This window comes from Asparagus officinalis, chromosome 8 (genome assembly GCF_001876935.1).
Source record: "Asparagus officinalis chromosome 8, Aspof.V1, whole genome shotgun sequence".
In the NCBI taxonomy this organism is placed as follows: Eukaryota; Viridiplantae; Streptophyta; class Magnoliopsida; order Asparagales; family Asparagaceae; genus Asparagus; species Asparagus officinalis.
Window position 1 is genome coordinate 108610109 of NC_033801.1, and position 19899 is coordinate 108630007.

At 33.9% G+C, this 19899-nt stretch overlaps 2 protein-coding genes across 6 annotated transcripts in view; one reads left to right on the forward strand and one right to left on the reverse strand.

Annotated features, from left to right (window-relative positions):
* The window catches only part of LOC109822797 (myosin-2-like), a 28073-nt gene extending 26230 nt beyond the window's left edge, over window positions 1-1843 (reverse strand). For 2 of the 5 annotated variants that reach the window (XM_020389047.1, XM_020389046.1), the window contains exon 1: window positions 887-1843. In XM_020389047.1, coding sequence (XP_020244636.1) covers window positions 887-1288 — 402 coding nt within the window. In that variant the 5' untranslated portion in view covers window positions 1289-1843. The remainder of the gene's footprint in view (window positions 1-886) is intronic. The other 3 variants (XM_020389042.1, XM_020389044.1, XM_020389043.1) reach the window with 3 other exon arrangements.
* On the forward strand, window positions 3546-7581 carry LOC109820410 (protein TIC 20-I, chloroplastic-like). Its single transcript, XM_020386542.1, has 3 exons — window positions 3546-3687; window positions 5903-6091; window positions 6917-7581. The coding sequence occupies exons 2-3, from the start codon at window positions 5914-5916 to the stop codon at window positions 7579-7581; spliced, it is 843 nt and encodes a 280-aa protein (XP_020242131.1). The 5' UTR covers window positions 3546-3687; window positions 5903-5913.

Below are 19899 nucleotides of genomic sequence, written 5' to 3' on the forward strand. Positions count from 1 at the left end.
TTTCATCACACTTGATTATCCCCCCCCCCCCCCCCGATAAAAACTTGCTGTTTCTTAATTGTGTAACACTCTGATCCATAAAGGTCTATGAGATTGTCTTTTAACTTCATGGATAGCCTATATAACATGCTTAGAAGAGGACTGCCAATTGACTGTTTTCAACGTACTCTTTCCAGTCTCCATATTAAACCTCTTGAAAAGGCCTTAGTCAAGTATCTGATCGACTTTTTTTATTCTTCATCGAGTAATCGCGGCAAGAGGCCCAGGGAATCTATGAACCATGGTAAACGGAAGATGTACAATAGGACGAGATTAGACAAAGGATTAGCATACTAATGTAGGTTTCTGAATCATATATATCTTCTTCTTTTTTATGGCAAAGAACCATAAACGTCAAAACTCATGCTAAGACTCAAGCCATATCCAATTTGATACTAAGCAGTGGCGGAGACTGAAATCCATAATAGTGGTGTCACGGTAATATAAATAGACGATATTACTAAAATTTCTCTATCATTCAATGTAATCATGAACTTTAATGAGATACAAAATATATTTAACTAAATACAATTATAATTGATCCTTACTTGTCTTCATATTTGAATCGTTACATAATAGTCATTCCAAATACCCCTAAATATCCTTTTTAATGTAAAGATATGTATCTTTCTTTTTCAAAATTGATGGTAGCTCTTTTTCAAAATTAATGGGTCACTACTCACTATTCGAAGGAGTTAGGGTGTCACTTCGCCTGATAAGTTTACACATCCTTCTTTAATTATATGATCGGGTGGTGTCCGTGTCACTTGACACCACTTTTTGCATACTAGCTCCGCGCCTGATACTAAGTCAATTTAATCACAACAGCATAAAAACCAAAATTTACCTTCGTTACCAAATTATCCGCCATCTTCCCCCAACTAAACTTCTCATCCAACATTGTAGAATCCAACCCATGAACGCATTCCCACCTCCCTCCATAGTTTATTATCTCTGGCCTTTTACCATAAGGAGATTCTTCCTCTTGCTCCAAGATCCCAACTCTCCTGCTTCCAAATATGCTACTTCTTAGTACCATTTCTTGATATATCTTCAAAGCTCTATCCTCTTCTGTATCTTTGACCTCGAAACTAACCGGCAGTGTCCTCTTTTGAGAAGGAAGACGACCTCTACCGGCTGGCCGAGAGGGTAATCCAGGTAGCAGCTTCTCCTTTGGCTTTGTATCCCTTTGCCGGAGCACCTCCAGCATTTCCTCGAGCGAGCTTCGGGTTGCTAAATGCGAACTCATTCTTGCAAGAACAAAATTTCTAACAAATGTTTCCTTTTTGCTGAATCATAACCCTACTTTCTCCTCAAAAAAAAAAATGCTAGCTCTACCAATTCATCAATGGAATAATCCTATTGAACGGAAAAAGATGGATCTTTTCTGTTCAAGGATGGTATTCCAGTAAATTGCATCCATTCCTGAAATCAGTAAGCCAAATTAGGCTAATTTGGAATGAAAAAGCTAGATTTTTCCACTAATTTCTTCCCGCGCGCATCAATGTGCTCACCGTTTTTGGGGTGGAAACCGCGCAATTGTTCAGTTATAGAAAACCCTAACCGCGACCCCAAATGCAGCCGGAGGTAAGGGCAATCGAGAATGGGACATTTTGTAAAAATTTTGAAAATGGAGAATGATTCCAATTGGCGAATCGTTGGAGCAAAAAGGACAAAGGGGTAATAAAAAACTAAACGAATTGGGAACAGTTTTTTTTTAAAAGAGAAAAATACAAAATAGAGATTTTGCTATGGGGAATTAGAGCCACGAGTTATCCTACAATTTTCTTGTCCTCTGGCTTTGGATCGGGCAAGGGCAAGCCCTCCATTTTTTTTTTCTTTTTTTGGGAGAAACTGCAGAAAATACCCCGCCAATTATTTTATTAGGAGACTAGAATATTAACGGATACCGAATGATTTGATTATTTGGCTATAGCTTATTTGTGTCAGAGTTTTGGGTGTCAAAGTAAGTTTTTAAGGTTTGGTATGTGAAAGTTAAATTTAGTTGAACTTTTTTGTATCAAAACAGGGAAAAACTTCGGAGTACTGAAGTTGAAAATGAGGCAAACTTTGGGATGTTTTTTTGAAATAAAAAGAACATAGATCTTCAAGTTTAAAAGGGTGTACCCTTTTAAGTATTCAAGTGCAAATAATCCTATATTTTACGCATGCATGTATGTCAAATTATTAATCATAGATTATTAAAGCTCACTCTTGCTCTATAAACTTCAGGAAAGTTGTATAGCTAATTCCAAACTATATGAAATTAGTGATTTTTTTATATCAGTCTCTTAGATATTTCATATATGAAACTAGTTCCTCAAACGCTCGAAATGCTATTAGGTTTTTTCAATTCCTAAGTTGTGTCAAAATTTCTCCCTAGAATCGTGGAAATTGCTATTAGGTCTCTCAAGTATTAAGCTATTTGAGGATCCGTCCCTTCATTCAAGGGTAGAAGACACAATTAAAAGAGACTATACCAGGGGCGGACCCATGTTAGTTCAAAGTGGTTCATATGAACCACCTCAAATTTCAGAAAACCCTATATATTATATATATCTCAGATACTAACAAGTAGAACTTACAACCTAGTGGATAAGCAGTAGCAGTTAAGGTTGTTTGTTTAAATGTAAGGTTCTGGGTTCGAATCCCAGATTTGGGTTTTATTGTTTATTTTTTGTTTTCATTGCTTATTTTCTTTAACTCAATTGGACATTTGGTTTTCGAATCCCGAATTTTGATTATTTTGTTTAATTCATTGCTTAGCTAAGGTTGTTTATTTTTGGATTTGGTTTTCATTCTTGGATAAAATTTTATTTTTCTCATAATCTTTTTTAAATTTACATGAATATTCATTGTATTAGTTAATTTTATGATTTTCTTTCATAATTTTTTCTCTCTATTAACTTTTTTCCTATTATTTTCTTGTCTTTTAAAAATTTATTTTACTAAGAAAGTAATAGAAAACGTTAAATACACATAACTTTGAAAATTCTTGCAACAAACATATCTATAGCTTTGCTAGTTCTCTCAGCTACAAACTTCGGCCTTGACCCTGTCTATATACTATTTCCAAAAAAAAATTAATATGTATTTTGAACCACCGCTGCTAACTTTGTAGATCCGCCACTGGACTATACAGTACAAACCATTGTTAAGAACAATTAGGTCCCATATTCTCATAAGTTATTTCAAATAAGTTTTTCTAATTGCTGCTTCTACTTTTGATTGGAAGGGCTAGTTTCCCAAGAGCACAAGAACCTGGGTCCCTAATAGGAATTGTAATATTTTGAGGGATTACTTTCATAACAACTTACTAATCGAGGCACCTAACATCAATTCGATATTATTGAGGGACTAATTCTAAATATGCAAGTAGGGACTAATGTCGAAAAACCCCATTAATTTGTTAAGGAATTTGTTCTCAAACCAGGCCCACTTCTAGCTCAAATCCGAAGCAATCTTAGCCCAACTCCCTATTAGGGTTACGGATCTAGCAGAATTAACGCCCTTATTGCCCCGGTTCCGACTCGCTCACCCGCACCTCACGTGATATTCTCCGTATATGAGATAAGCCCTCTTCCTCGAAGACGGCCGGTCCTTAAAAAGTCTCACTTTCAGTTCATCGAGGGTTTTTCTCTATCGGAGGTATTTTCTCCGTCTTTTCTTTTCTTTTCCTGATTTCAACCGAGCCCAAATTTGTATAATGCGTTTTGCTTATTTTCCAATTTCTCTATGTTTGTTGTATTGCCCCATTCATCAGCTGATTTTATTTGATGGTTATTTATTTGGGGTTATTTCTCAAATAAAACGCAGTTAGCTAGACATTTGAGGGCTTGAATAGCAATTTTAGCTTTTAATTTTCGATTTATCAGTTATTGTGGGTTCTACTAAATTTATCCTATAATGGGTCAGTGTCGGAAACGCAAATGCGTGTCATAAGAAAAAGGATGTAGAAGGTGAAATTCAAAGAGTTACCTTAGCAGATCGTCGATTGATAGGTTTTGGCCATGCCAGACTGAGCCTACATGAAGCTAGAACTGAGTCCGTAGTTAAGATTGACATTCAAAGAGTTACTTGAGCTGGGATATCCAATACGCTCACCAAAGCGAGAATTAGAGCAGAACCTGAAATGGCTTTTGTTGGTTTTGGCTTGAAATTTTTTTAATCGAGCGGAATTGAAATGTTTTAATACGCTGAAAATTGCGTGGTTCAGTCGGTTTATTCGGTTCGAACTGGTTCGATGCATCACAGATTCTGAATTGGAGTGGATGAAATAAGGCAAGAAGGAGAATCAATCAAGAAAACTAGAATTCTTAGAATGAAAACAAGAACATACCCTTTGGGATGATCCATTTCCTTGTTGGCTAGTTGCCATGGTATCTTTGACCTTGAAGATGACCCTTGATATCTAAAGAAGCATGAATTGAGGGTATGGGTTAGGGAGATGGGAGGCCTTGACTAATATGCTGGAGATAAGAATAAAAAGAATCAAACTGGTTCTTGAAGTGCGATCAATATTAGGTTTTGAGAGAGTTGCGGACCGATATTTTTATAATCCAAATTCCGAATTATATGAATATTGTAGTCTTCTATCTAGTCTTTTGATTGACAACAAGCTTCTGGTGTGATTTAGCAAGAAATAGCAAACTTTAATGAATCTGAAGATGAGGCTTGTTGGCATCTAGCAAGCAAATCAAGAGAAACGATATATCAGTTGAGTTGAAGTGTGATTCAGAGAGTTAGATGACAAGAGAAGATTCTAGTAACACTAGGCTACTAAAGTTTTGAAACTGTTGGCGTAGATTTTTGTTCACACCAAGCCTACACTACAAAGACAAGCTTTCTTTAATTATATTTGTTGCAAACTTAGCTTCAAATATCATAATTTCCAAATGTCAAGATAATGGAAGTAAAAAGGGCTTTGTTTAGGGCTTTTCTGTTTGTGTGATATGTCTTTATTTTCTTTTAGTTTCATTGTGGGGTTTTCTCTCTTTATCTTTTTTCCCCTCTTTTTTTTTAATGGAGAGATTTGGGGTAGAGTTGGCAGAATTGTGTTGGAAAATGAAAGAACTGCCACTGAAAATGATCTTCTGGGTCTTTTATGAGATATCAGATGGAACTTAACTGTGACTTCAAAGAAGTCATCTTCTATGTGACCTCAGAATGCGATGCAAAACTGCATGACAACACAGGCATGGCCATAGGTGCAATGTTGTGAAAAGCATGATGCTTTGTGTAGTGTTTGTACAGTCAGTCCTGCTTAGGCATTGTTCTGGTCACACAGTTTCTGTGTGGGCGAGACAGCCATGCTAAGTGCTAAAGCACATGCCTTCTGAATGTTTCGTGTCAACTTGGATGCCCTTATCTGAATTTTTACATCCAGTATTCCTTTGGTTGGGAGTGCGTATTTCACTTAGTTTTGCAAAGAGGTCCTAAACTGCAGCTGTATGGCATCAAATTGATGTGATACTGAACCTTTACCTTGCAAGTCCACTGAAAGTTATGCGTTCAAATGACCCAAATCTAATTTTTTGAAATCTATTAACATTTATATAATTTGAATAAATTGGGGATAATGGATATAAACTGCCATCTCATTTGAATAAATAGGAGTAGTAATGTCTGCTTTGACCTCACCATGAGTCTCTATTGGTAGCTCGTTTAGCAAAATAGGATGCCACGCACAATCGTTATTTTTGACTAAATTAGTACTGTTTTATATGTTCTCCCTCCAAGAAAATGACAAGGGGAAAGGATGTATAAAATGATAAAATTCTACCTACCGTCTTATTTGTGGATTCCTGTTGTTATCTTATAGTTGTAGGCTGAGAGTTTCTCTTTTTTGTTGTTTCTGTTTTAGGAGCTTATGACATGAATCTCAATGGATGCATGGCAACCTCTGGGAGAATGGCCATGCAACCGAAGCCTTACAGGGCAACATGCAACTCTTCTTTCACATACTTCTATCGTAGGACTGCGCCCACAGCATTATTGAATGCGAAGAATTTTTGTGAAACTCAGCTAGAATTGGCTCGGACATCATTAAAAGGTATAGGTTTCATATCCTTGCACTAGTCTAGTTCTAGAGAATTCTTCCACTACGATGTTCCGCATCTTTGGTAAGTACAGGCTGAAGTTAAACAATTTGTGTCTTGATATATATTATCATTTCTTACGCATGGCCCTCTTTTTCTTTTCCATTTTTTATGTGATGATTGTCTGAGTGTCAGAAGTATTTTCGACAATGTGTTCAAAGTTTTTTAAGCTTTTCAAGTTTTTCAAGTTTTTATTACCATTAATAAAAAATGAGATATAGATAGTTAACTCCACTGATCTGAGAAAACGTGAAACTTTGAAGAACATGGGTTTATATTTTTATGTCCATATATATTGCACTGTGGAGTGAAGGGCATGAAAGGATGGAATAATTCAACTACTTGTTATAAGTAATAACTTTGTGTCAGTTCTCTTCCAAGAACACAAAAGTCCTTTATAGTATAGTTCATTTTACGATTATTGGATATCATGGTCTTTAGTTGAAAATAATAAGAAAGGCTGTAGGGCTGATAGAGTCGAATTGAGAGTGCAAAACACAACAGAAATTGTAGTACCATGATTACTATAAAAAAAACTGCATTGTAGTTATGAAATTGTTGGGACATTAATCTTTGTGTTAGCCCTTTCGATCTTGGTTAGTATTAAGATTTATATGTTTGTTAAAGCTTGCTATGATTCACACTTCACCCTAGTGGGAACCTTGGGTTATAGAAGGATATGCTGGTCTAATTCCAAATAATTGTGGCCAAGTTCAACTTCGTTATGATTATGGTCATAAACTCATCTCAAATTCTTGTTTAATTTTCTGTTGTGGCAGGATCAGGACCTTTCACATGCCACCTCTCGAGCGCATCTACCTCCCTTTTGAGAGGCGACCATGGCAGCTTCACAAGCATGATCCCAATTTTATATCGGTCGCACACCACTGGTTCTAAAAACCGGTCAACAACAATAGTCCCAAGAGCATCAAAAGACGTGCCATACAGCTTCCGGTACCCTGCAATGACCAAGAAACCTCGCTGGTGGTGGAGAACCCTCGCCTGCATTCCCTACCTCATGCCCCTCCACGAGACATGGATGTACGCCGAGACTGCCTACCACCTCCACCCGTTCCTCGAGGACTTCGAATTCCTAACCTACCCCTTTTTAGGGTTCATCGGTCAACTTCCGAGCTGGTTCCTAATGGCCTATTTCTTCGCCGCATATCTCGGTGTTGTTAGGCGAAAGGAGTGGCCCCACTTCTTTCGTTTCCATGTGGTGATGGGGATGCTGCTTGAAATTGCACTTCAGGTGATTGGCACTGTTAGTCGGTGGATGCCGCTCGCGGTTTACTGGGGGAAGCTTGGGGTGCATTTTTGGACGGCGGTTGCGTTTGCGTATTTGTTTACGGTGCTGGAGTGTATGAGGTGTGCGTTAGGGGGGATGTATGCGGACATACCGTTCGTTTGTGATGCAGCGTATATTTCAATCCGTATCGATTAATTGCGCCGTTACTGAGCGAGGGGGGCGGGGGGGGGGGCGCTTTAGCTGAATGCTTTTCAAACCCCTTTGAGCGCATGATTCTCTTATGTTTGTATTAGGCTTAGAGGATGACATTGAGACGCTCTCTTTCGCTCTTGATTTCAGTGAAGAGATTATATCAGTAATTGCATTAATATGTTGTCAGAATGTCAGCTATGAAAGTCCATATTCGTGGATTTGGTAGTTGCTTGGTTCGCTCCAATTTTTAATTACGACACAAGTGTCAGCTGCATGCGGTTGCGGTAACTGCCAGTATTCTCAAGTTTGCAGCATTTCTGCTGTTTATGAAGAGTTTGGATATTAGGGGCTGTTTAGTTACACACTTTTTGAGAAAACTTTTCTCAAAACATCTGACAATGTCAAATTTGTAATTAAAAGTTTTTCAGAGATTTCTGTAAATTGTGTTTGGTTCAACAAAAAATTTACAGAAATATTTTCTATAAAATATCAAAACCTACCAAATTTTACAAAAAGCAATTTCCTCTCAAAATGAGAGGAAATCACCAGAAATCTGACACATACCATATTTAATTAAAAACCTACCAAATCTTGTTATTTTCTATAAAGTTATGAGTCATTTTCTTGTTTTGAACCAAACAAGAAAAGTACAAAAAATAAGAAAATTGGTACTTTTTGATTTCTCAAAACTTTTCCTATAATTTTTTTAAGAAATACAAGGAAATCATATTTTAAGGGGCTGTTTGGTTGCACACTTTTTGAGAAAAATTTTCTCAAAACATCTGACAATGGCAAATTTGTAATTAAAAGTTTTCCAGAGATATCTGTAAATTGTGTTTCGTTCAACAAAAAATTTACAGAAATATTTTCTATAAAATATCAAAACCTACCAAATTTTACAAAAAGCAATTTCCTCTCAAAATGAGAGGAAATCACCAGAAATCTGACACATACCATATTTAATTAAAAACCTACTAAATCTTGTTATTTTCTATAAAGTTATGAGTCATTTTCTTGTTTTGAACCAAACAAGCAAAGTACAAAAAACAAGAAAATTGGTACTTTTTGATTTCTCAAAATTTTTCCTATAATTTTTTTAAGAAATACAAGAAAATCATATTTTAAGTGGAAAACATTTCCTATAATTTCTAGAAATTGAACCAAACACCCCCTAAGTAGAAAACATTTCTTATAATTTCTAGAAATTGAACCAAACACCCCCTTAGTTCCAAAGATGAATTATTATGTACTCTGCCACCAAATGTGATATATGCTCTAATTCCGTTTCTAACCCATATTAATGAAGGTTTTAAATATCGGATATCGAGTAAATATCAGATTATGAAAATTCATATTGGGTTACGGATATCAGAAAAATATCGGAGATATGTGGTAAATATCGGAGTGCTATATCACACGAAGTGAATGTATAATACAATATCCTAAAATGTAATCTGCACATACTTAACAAAATCTAAGAATATAAAAATATAAATAATATTTGTTTGGGATCACTAATCAACCTTTTGAAACAAATAAAAGTTCAAATTGACATTACAAGATTTCAATCGATCTTTTTGAGGTAGAAACGTCTCCCCTAAAAATTGTCAAAAACAGTCTATTGCATTGTGATTAGCCATGTAAAAGGACACATTAGCCAACGTATCCGCCATGTCGAGGAAATATTTGTCAAAATATTGCCAAAATGCGGTAAAAATATTTAGGCAATATTATTTTGTGGTAAACCTTGTAAAAGAATATATCGGCTGATATATCACGCTATGTCGGGAATATTTGTAACATTTTGCTTAATATAAAAAGAAAGAGGAAACGTTTTACCTGTAGGCCTCCGAATGTATGTTATTTGCAGACTTGCCCTTTACCCTTCCAATGTGGATAGTTGATAATTTCCCCAAACACTTACCTCTTTGCTTGACATCTAAATTGAGGAGCGATAAAATGACAAAATACCTCTATTCATTAAACAAAAAAACAATAAACAAAAAAAGGTTATGCCTAAATACCCCTAAATGTACTCTATTTGTATATTTACTCCTAAAACTTGCATGTTTGCTAAGTAACTTCACTGAATTTTAACAATATAGTTTGGTTGCACGTGCGTCGAGTCGTGGTTAAGTATCACTGTTTATAGTTTTTTTATACATACTAGTATGGCACACGTGGGTTGCACGAGAGCATACATATTTTGTTTTATGTTTTTCAAACTTTTTTTTTGTTGGCTGCAAAATAATAAAATAACTTAGCAATATAAATTTTGAACAATTATAATTTTGTTTAAATTAATAAATTGTACAATAAAACTGGGAAAAATTATGTCAATGCCCAAAAATAACGAACTTCATGTGCCCCACCCCTGCATTAATTCCGTTATGTACAAGCCCAAATTACCAAGGGTTTTTGTGATTCAGTCCTTTTTTACATTGTTCCAAAAAGTAACCCAAATTTTTTCAAAACTACCCCTCCTGTTCTTCTTCTCTCTGCCTTTCTCTTTTTCTTGTGGAGACGATAACTGATCCTTCCTCCTCTTCTCCTCTGCTTTTCTCCTCCTCTCCCATATCCCTACCTTCCTCCTCTCTCTTCCTCTTACTCTTCTTACCCTCCGACCTTGATGTCTGCCTCACCCGCCTCCTCCTCCACGACTGCCGAGCGTACCCTCCAGCCCCATCATCTTAGGCAAGTGTTGATAAGGCTTAAAGAAAGAGGAGAGGCGACCGACAAGATGGATGGAGAGGACCATGGACAAGGAGTATGAGAGAAGGAAGGAAAGGTCGAGCTCATCTAGCTAGTGAGGTCCAATGGTAATGAGAGGTAAAGGGAGACAGGAGGGGGTATGGATGGATTTAGTGATGGAGTATGGTCTGCAAGAGGCGTAGAAGATGGTAGGAGATGAATGTTAGGGTTAGTGCTCATATCTAGTGGGTAATGAAGGAGGAGGAAGATAATGAGGATTTTGGGACATATATGATGCTTGTCGAACTGCTTGTGAGGTGGATGAGTTGGCTTGTAGGTTAAAATGATATTACTTGGGCTAAAATATATGAATGTCTATAGAGTGTTTGATAAAATGCCAAAAAGAGATGTGGTTTGTTGAAATGTGATAATAACAGATTGTGTGCAAAGAAAATGTTATAGAGATATTATCATGTATGTGTGTGTATATAAGCATCAAAAGTACACAAACTTTTTGATCGTATGATTTGATCATGAACTATGAAAAATTAATTGTGAATCTTATTTGTTAACTTCAGTTAAAGTTAACAAAAAAAGCCAAAAGTTAACAAGTTCAAGTGAAAGTTAACAGCTAATTGAGATAGTTAACATGAAACATAAATAGCCAACATATAGTAAACATGTACTTTATATTGATTAGTCTTACATTCTTATAGTTGATATAGCTTGAATACACAATTTGATTGGTCTTACATTCTTAAAGCATATAAAATTCTTTCATAATGAGCTACAAAAGTCTTGACAACTTATATTACTCTACCAAAAGTATAGTTCTACATAGCAATCCAGACTAATCACTAATTAGATTCTTTTTGCTATCAATTTGATACGTTTATTGTTGATACCATATATATACTTAACATGTAATATCCAGAATTAACAATTTTCAGTGAAAGTTAACAGGAAACACTAAAAGTTAACATATTCAAGTGAAAGTTATCATCTAACTGAGATAGTCAAGAGGAAACAGAAATAGCCAACATATAGTAAACATGTACTTTCAATAACATTCTTAAAATTGATATAGCTTGAATACACAATTTGATTGGTCTTATATTCTTAAAGCTTACAAAATTCTTTTACGATAAGCTACAAAAGTCTTGAGAGCCTATATTGCTCTATCAAAAGTATAGTTATACATAGCAATCCATACTAATCACCAATTAGATTTTTGTTGCTATCAATTTGATACATTTATTGTTGATACCATAATACTTAACATGTAATACCCAGAGTTAACAACTTTCAGTAAAAGTTAACATGAAAAGCTAAAAGTTAACTGGTTCAAGTGAAAGTTAACGGCTAACTGAGATAGTTAACAGAAAAATAAATAGCCAACATATAGTAATCATGTATTTTATATTGATTAGTCCTATATTCTTACATCTAATATAGCTTGATTACACAATTTGATTGGTCTTACATTCTTAAAGCTTACAAAATTTTTCCACAATGAGCTATAAAAGTCTTGACAACCTACATTGCTCTACCAAAAATATAGTTCTACGTAGAAATCTACACTAATCAGTTTGGGTTCATTCTTTACAAATACATAATCAAACTTATTCGTCATAGAATAGTATTGCAAAGCTAATCTCAATTCATTTATACTTTCAAATTGTTGACACTTTTTAGTTAATGTTGTGTGCCACCATTGAGGAATGATGGAAGTGTTGTTGATATATGTCATCTGATCTCATTACATTCTCACCAGACATATAGTCATTTGAGATCCTCTCTGATTTAGAAGTACTTTCTGGAACAATAATATGATTATATTCTGAATTCAAAGAAGTATCACTATTACACTAATTAATAAACCAGTCAGATTTCAAAATAAACTATAAAATTAACTTGTGATCGTGAAAATTAACAGATTCATGTGAAAGTTAACAGGTAACAACGACAATCAACAAACGACATGAATAGTTAACATGTTCATGTGAGAGTTAACAGATAATTATGATAGTTAACAGACGATATGAAGAGTTAATAAGTTTAGGTGAAAGTTAACAGATAGATGTGATAGTTAACAGACGACAGGAGTAGGTAATATGTAACTATTAAAGTTAACATTTAAGATGGGTCTATAGTATGAAACCTGAAACTACAAAGTTTACATCACATAAACTCTAATTTTAACAACAGGTTAAGGATTACTTACACTTCAGTTAGAATTTTTTGCGTTTTTTCAGAAATAGAACCCCCTATATTAACAATAGCTTGCATATGAATCTCCATACAACCAATATTTCGATTATGCTACAACATACACTTCACATCATCTTCATTCTCTATCGAAAAACTCAAATTTGAGTGCCTCTTAGATTTAAATATCAATGATAAAGCATCATGAGGAACTTTCATTCTTTCAGACATATCAAATTTCAGTTTAAAAAATCTTGTTGTAGAATTTAGCATTGAGAATACAGTTTTTCTCGCCCAAGGACACCATACAAATAAGGTCTTTGGCAGCCAATAATATGGAGAACAGTTGTGAAGAGTGATTGAGGAAATTTTTAGGACATGAGGGGTAGTTAAAAATTAAAGAACAAAACCCTAATACCATAAATGAGAGAGAGTAGAATAATAAAATAGATAATAGAAGAAGAGATAGAGCAATAATGGAGGAAACCTGGGCCTTTTCCCCCATTTTCACCGTCGCCTCACATTTATTACGATAGGTGTTGTACCCGCTGGGATGAGTTTCCCTGAGAAGAGAGCAATTTCAGAAGAGGAGCGTAAATACATCAAATACATGTATACATATAGGTTTTTAAGGTTGGGCCATATTTTGTTGGGTCTTTTGGGGCTAAACAATATGAGGAAAAGTTTATGGGGCTGTGCCACATGAGGTTTGTTTTTTGGGGCTTTGACACAATTTTTTCATAAAACTATGTATAAATAACTGTATGATTACTTATTACAATCTGGATAATTATTATGATTTATTCATAATTTGTTAAAATAATTATAATATATTAAATAGTTTCTTTTCTTTTAAATATAATACTATACTTGGCATAATTGTAATATTATTAGTAACTATATTTTAATTTAATAGTTAGTTTATTACACTATTAGTAAATAATTTACTAAATTGGATACTTATTAAATTATAGTGTAATTTATTAATTTAAAAAATAATATTAAAATTATTATAATATAAATACTATTATAGTTACAATAAATACAATTTTTTATACTATTATCATAATTTTAAAAGGTTAATAAGATGCAATGTAACATGCAGTCTTCCATAAGAGGTGTGCTGATGTCCGTGAACACACAGTCGAGGGGGTTACGGTTCTGGTCTTCACGCTGACGGCGAATAGAGAGAGGATGAGAGATAAGGCCGACTCCTCCTCCGACTTTATACCCGATCCTTAGACTAAAATTCCCGATCCTTCTGCACATACAAAGAGAAACCCGTAGGAGGGCGGGGCTCATTTCCCCCTGGTACCTCCGACGGTCAAGTCAGCTAGTGAGCTTGGGTGGGGTTTGAGGGAGAGTCTCTGGTCCATTGAGGTCCTTAGAGGGTACTCTTTTATAGTTATCGGTTCTTTTTAGCAAAGGCAAATTCAGAGCTTTTATGAAGAAGTAGCAGAAAAAAAATCCCCCATTTCTTTTACCTTCTTTCCCTCCTTTTATAGCCCATTGCCTCTGAGAATTTGACCCTTGGCTTTGGCTATGCACAAGAGGCGGTTGAGGGGAGAGCAGATGAGCTGCTGAGTCATCCTTCTTTTTCTAGATGTCGGGTGGCGATTGGAAGGGAAGTCATTCGAGAGCAGAAGAGAAATGTTTTCTCAGTATCCTAGATTTAACAGAGGAGGTAGGACAGAGGATAGACCAGTTGCTTGGTCGTCCTTCCCCCTTCAGATGGTGACTGATGATTGGAGGGGAAGTCATTCGAGCCTAGGAGAGCATCATGGTGATCCCTGGGAAGTAACTTGTGAGTAGAATAAGCGGCTTATGTACGGGATTTGTCAGAGCGAAGATCTTGATGGGACTAATCAATGTTGTAGTGCCGATTGACATCTGAAGCGAGCTTAGTCGGATCTTGTGGAAATTCTTAGAAGCACATCAAGGAAACTTGGCGGCAATCCAACGAGCTTTGGCGGCTTCCTCTTCAAGTTCAATTGGATCATCATGCACACGTCCATTAGGGGATAACCCTAGCGTGGTAAGCGATTCTGATTCTGATGATGAATTATCTATTAGTAAACTCGCTTGTGCATATGATAGATTAGCGCATGCCTACAAGAAATTGCAAAATAATTTTATTGATCTTAAAAGCAAGCATGTAGAGTTAAAATCTGATCATATGAGTTGCTAGGTTCCGAATTTGATATCATTGCTAAAGAGAATGTTACACTTAAAGAAAATAATAATATGTTGAATTTGGAAAATAAAAATTTAAGCTCATCTATTGCTAGCTTAACTCATGCTAATAAAAGATGTCATGCTAGAAGTAGAATGCATTAGAAATGAATTTGATAACCATACATGCTCTACTTCTATTATCAATGATGTCGTGCCTAATGTTGAGTTGAATCTTGTCAAAAATCGCATATCGTCTTTAGATTCAACATTAACTTCATGCATTGATAATCATAAAAAGCTTATAAATATGTGTGCCAAATCTAAGCCTAAATCATCCACTCATTATGCACACATATATAACAAAGTTTACAAATGCTCTATTTATAGCCGTAAAGGCCATTTAGCTAAATTTTGCTATGATGCACACAAAAATAAGAATACTAATGCTCATTGTGCATCTCATCAAGTTTCTTTATCACATACACATGCACATGCTCACGATGCTCATCATAAACATGCACGTGTGTTTAAATGTGATCTATGTGGTCGTTTTGGCCATTTGACAAAATTTTACTTTGATTTGAAAAAGACTTCACCTTTGCCAAATAATTTTATTAAGCCAAAGGTTTAAATGTGATGTTTGTGGTCGTTTTGGTCATTTGACCAAATTTTGTTTTGATTTGAAGAGAGTTTCTCGTTTGCAAAATAATTTACAAAATAAACCTAATTTTACAAATGAGTCCCATGCACAATCGTTTGGTCAACATAAGCAAATGCTTACTTTTCATTGCACCTATTACAATCGGAAGGGTCATTTGAGTGATTATTGCTTTGATCGTGTTAGTACACCACATGCGCCCAAGCATGTTCATAACCCTAGGGCTTTGAGCTTAAATAATAAGGATAATGTCCCTAGACTCTTAGTTACCAAGAGTAATTAGGTATCGAAACTTGTTTGATCTTTAAGAACAAATTATTTTAATTTTTTTTTTGTTTTCATGTTCTTAAAGATGATTTTTAATTTGTTAAATCCATAGTTCATGATTCTTGTGTGTTTTGTAAACTATTTTTGAACTATGAAAAATTTATTTTGATTTGTATTTTTGAATTCATTATAATTCACTTATATGATGATATTTATGTGTTTGTGCTTATGGATCATCTATTTGTGCTTTATAATGCATTTTATATGTGGTTTGATCAAGTCCTACAAAGAATATTTTCTTTATTGATCAAACATCTTTTTAGGTTTAAATCATGATTTATGATTTTATTTGGTTGAATTGTTTTCATTTGAAAACTTTTTGCATAATTCTCATGTTCCTCTCTCTTTTGATTTCATAAATCTATTTACATTTTTTGTTGTGTTTTGAGACACCTATCATAATGACATATCAATGTGTGTTCTCATAGTATTTTTGTATGTGAGATTTGCTTAAGCATGTTTTCATCTATGCTTGCTCACATATGTTTGCCTTGATCCTCATTGCATATATTCATTAAGGCATTTTGATAGGGGGAGCCATCCCTATTTTTTTATTGTGTTTATACTCACCGTGCTTATTTTTAGGGGGAGCTTTCGTTCTTTTCATTCTTTTGTTTTTTTTCCCTTTTTGATGTTGTCAAAGGGGAAGAAATATTGTGAGTATATCTTGTTTTGGTTATATGCATGATTATTCTAATTTACATATTAATTTCTTTTCATGCATATATTTATTTGTAAATTGTTTGTCATCATCAAAAAGGGGGAGATTGTTGGCCTTTTTGTTTTGATGATGTTTTAACAAATAATTTACTACTAATATTTTTTATCTAGTGTTTATGATTTTCTATTTATTATAGACAAACAATATGTTAGAGGTTGGATGGAATCGAGCATTCACGATCATATCCAATGGAGGTTGGTGGAATAGTAGAGTGAAGCCTTACAATTCAAGTTGAAGATTCAAGTTCAATCTTCATCCGCTAGTTTATCAAGAAGAGTATATTGAAGATTAATCAAGCTTGGGTAAATAGTTTAGGTGTTATATTATGTGTGTTTGATACTCTAAGCTCAATCATATACACACATACACGTTTTGGTTTTATAGTTTTTAATTTTATATAAATATGAAATAAATATACTTATTTATATACAAACATACATATTTCATATTTATCATTTTTGGTTTTGGTAAACAATGTGTTTAGCCACATAAAAATGAAAACTTAACAACACTTATATAAATATATTTTCATGTTTTGAACGGTTTACAAAATAAATGTTATCTCATAAATGGAAAATGAAAATTGAGAAATTCTTTTTCTAACATGTTCTATTACATATTTACAAACGTTTCCCAAAATATTATAATTTTTGGAATTGATTTACTATACTGAATTGATTTTACAAAATTGGGTGTTTCAGCAGTTTTTAGAATCTAAAATATTTGTGTTGAAATATTTATTTCTCATAAATGGGAAGTGATATTTTAGAAATTCCTTTTCTAACATATTCATCTATATTTTTAGAACCTTCCCTCAAAATTGCATGATTTTTAGAGTTGGTTTATTATTTGTAATTAATTTTACAAAGCTAGATACGCAAAAATTCCAGAAACTGCCAAAATCTATCAACGGGCACTGTAGTCAGTCGACCGATGTACTGTAGTCAGTCGACTAATTGTGTCTTTTCAGCCTGTAACGGCTAGTAACGGCTAGTTTACATTGTTTGGGTTTTTTGGGGTGTTTTTGTGGGGTTTTTGGCTTGTTTGAGAGGCTATAAAAAGCTCTCTCCTCCCATTTATTTTTCATGGATGTTTAAGAGAATTTTGAAAAGAGTTTTATAAGTTTGTTTAAGGATTTTTAAGTTTGTTTAAGGATTTTTAAGTTAGTTTCAAGGATTTTTAAGTTTGGTGTTTGAGCATTCAACTCTTCTAGCTCTCTCTCTCTTGTCATCTTTAGAGAAGAGTTTCTAAACTCAATCTAGCTTTACATTTATATATAATTGTTTGATTATCATTTTATTAAGCTAGAATTTATTTGAGTTTAGTTTGATTTGATTTATTCTTTGTTTACACATACAACCATTGAACTTATTATATTTGCACATATTGTATAATTGGGTTGTGGGTTTGTGACATTGAGAGTGAGCCTTAATTGTGTTCTCATCCATATTAGAGAACAAACATTTATTGTAGAGAGATTGTGAGAATACACTTTGTAATATACTTGTACACCGAGAGGAGTGTGTGGTGAGAGACGGGGTCATCCCAAGAGGAGTGTGGTAGGTGGTAATGCCTATAGGTAGGTTGTAATTCCTAACACTTGAGAACACTTAAGGGAGACACGAGCTAGAGACTAACACTTAGAAGGTGTAAAGTGTGATTGCAAGAGTGTGAGATTGTAAATTTTTTGGTGAACTAAAAAACCGAGTAGAAAAGTTTCGGCTTCCAAACTGGGTGTCCCGTGATAGTAGAGATCTCCTTGAGGTGAGGAACGGAGACGTAGGTCGTGGGGACCGAACTCCGTGATCATATCGTTTGTTTGTGAATGCAATGGTGCACTTATTTTTGTGTTCATATCTTATATCACTCACTATCTAGTTTAATTTCTTTACCCTTGTGATATTTGTATATCTTTGCACATATATCTCATAGTATATCTCATTGTTAGGATATATCCCTTTGCTCATATTGCTTATTCTTGCTTATAACATATTGTATATCTATCTTATAAGAATAGTTCTTTAATAAGTTTTAATTGGCACAAAATCAGAATTAGATTAGCACAAGACCCTAAACACCCCCCCCTCTAGGGTCTAACAATATAGTATATATATATATTATATATTATATATATAATATTAATATATATATATATATAATTATATATTATATATAATATATATATATACAATATATATATATATATATATAATATAGATTATATATATATATATATATAATATATACATAAGTATATATATCAATATATAATGACTATATATAATATATATATACTATATTATATTATATTATATCATATATATATAGTATATATATATATATATATATATATATATATATAATAATATATATATATATATATATATATTATATATATATATATATATATGTATATACTATATATAATATATATATATATTATATTATATATATATATATATTATATATTATATAATATCTTATATATATATATTATATATTGGTGTGTGTGGGTGTGTGTGTTGTGTGTGCTGTGTGCTTATCAATAGAAATAAAGACAAATAAATAAGAAAGATTAATGGCTTACAGTTTGAAGCCGGCTAATTCTAATAAAGCTTCTGGTTCTTCCAGCTTATTTCATCAGAATTTTTACTACAAGGCCTTAGGTTGGCTAACCTTTACAAGAGGAAGAAGGAAGACAAAGAGAAGAAGGAAAGAAGAAAGAAAGACTAAAAAATGAGCACCCCTAACTAAGAGGTATTCAGCCTTATTTATAACTGGGAAAGGAATCAAATGAATGATTGCCTTTAGACAGCTGGTTGATGAAGACTTAAAGGCAAACACATTATCAGCCGACGTTTTTGTTTTCTTGTGATTTTTTCAACATCGTCTTTTGTTAGTGGATTCTAACGTCATTGCATGCATCATTCAACACTAAGAGTGGCTCCTCGAGGCTCAGCTGAAAGCAAAGGATAAGGTTTGGGCTACACTGTGGGCCCTATAGCGCACCAAATCACTTTTCTTCGAATCAATCACTTAGGTGGCAACTTGGTTGTATATAATCAATATAATTGAAAATAGTAAAGCTATAACTTTAGTAAAGTAACTAGTATGACTGTAGGTAAAAATATTTTATAATTTACTCAATACCTTTACCCTTTTATCTGTGGGAATTCCTATGTCTGCTTCCCACATTTCTTCTGCAGTTTCCTCATCAAGATCCTGCACATCTAGTATGGGTATATCTACCCCTTGAATACTTGTACTCTTTGCTGACATAGTATCACTATTGTTAAACACTTTGAAGAATTGTCTCTTCATATGCTCAATGCGTTTTTGCTGAATTTCAGCTTCTGTAGCTTGAGAGTATTTCCTCTTCATTGTCTTCGCTAGTTTGACCATTGGATTTTCGTTTTGGATTTTCTGGGTTAGAGTATTATCAAGGATCTTGTTATTTCTTTTAATAATTTCCTCTATTTGTTTTACTTTGTCTTGGACGTTGATACTCGTCCGATGCGACAAAGAGCTTTTTACGGTGGGG

Excerpts from the sequence above, each read along its gene's own strand:
- LOC109820410 (XM_020386542.1), top strand. The coding sequence starts at position 5,914 with ATGAATCTCAATGGATGCATGGCAACCTCTGGGAGAATGGCCATGCAA. Across the intron at positions 6,092-6,916 it reads GGCTCGGACATCATTAAAAG|GATCAGGACCTTTCACATGC; the intron begins GTATAGGTTTCA and ends CTGTTGTGGCAG.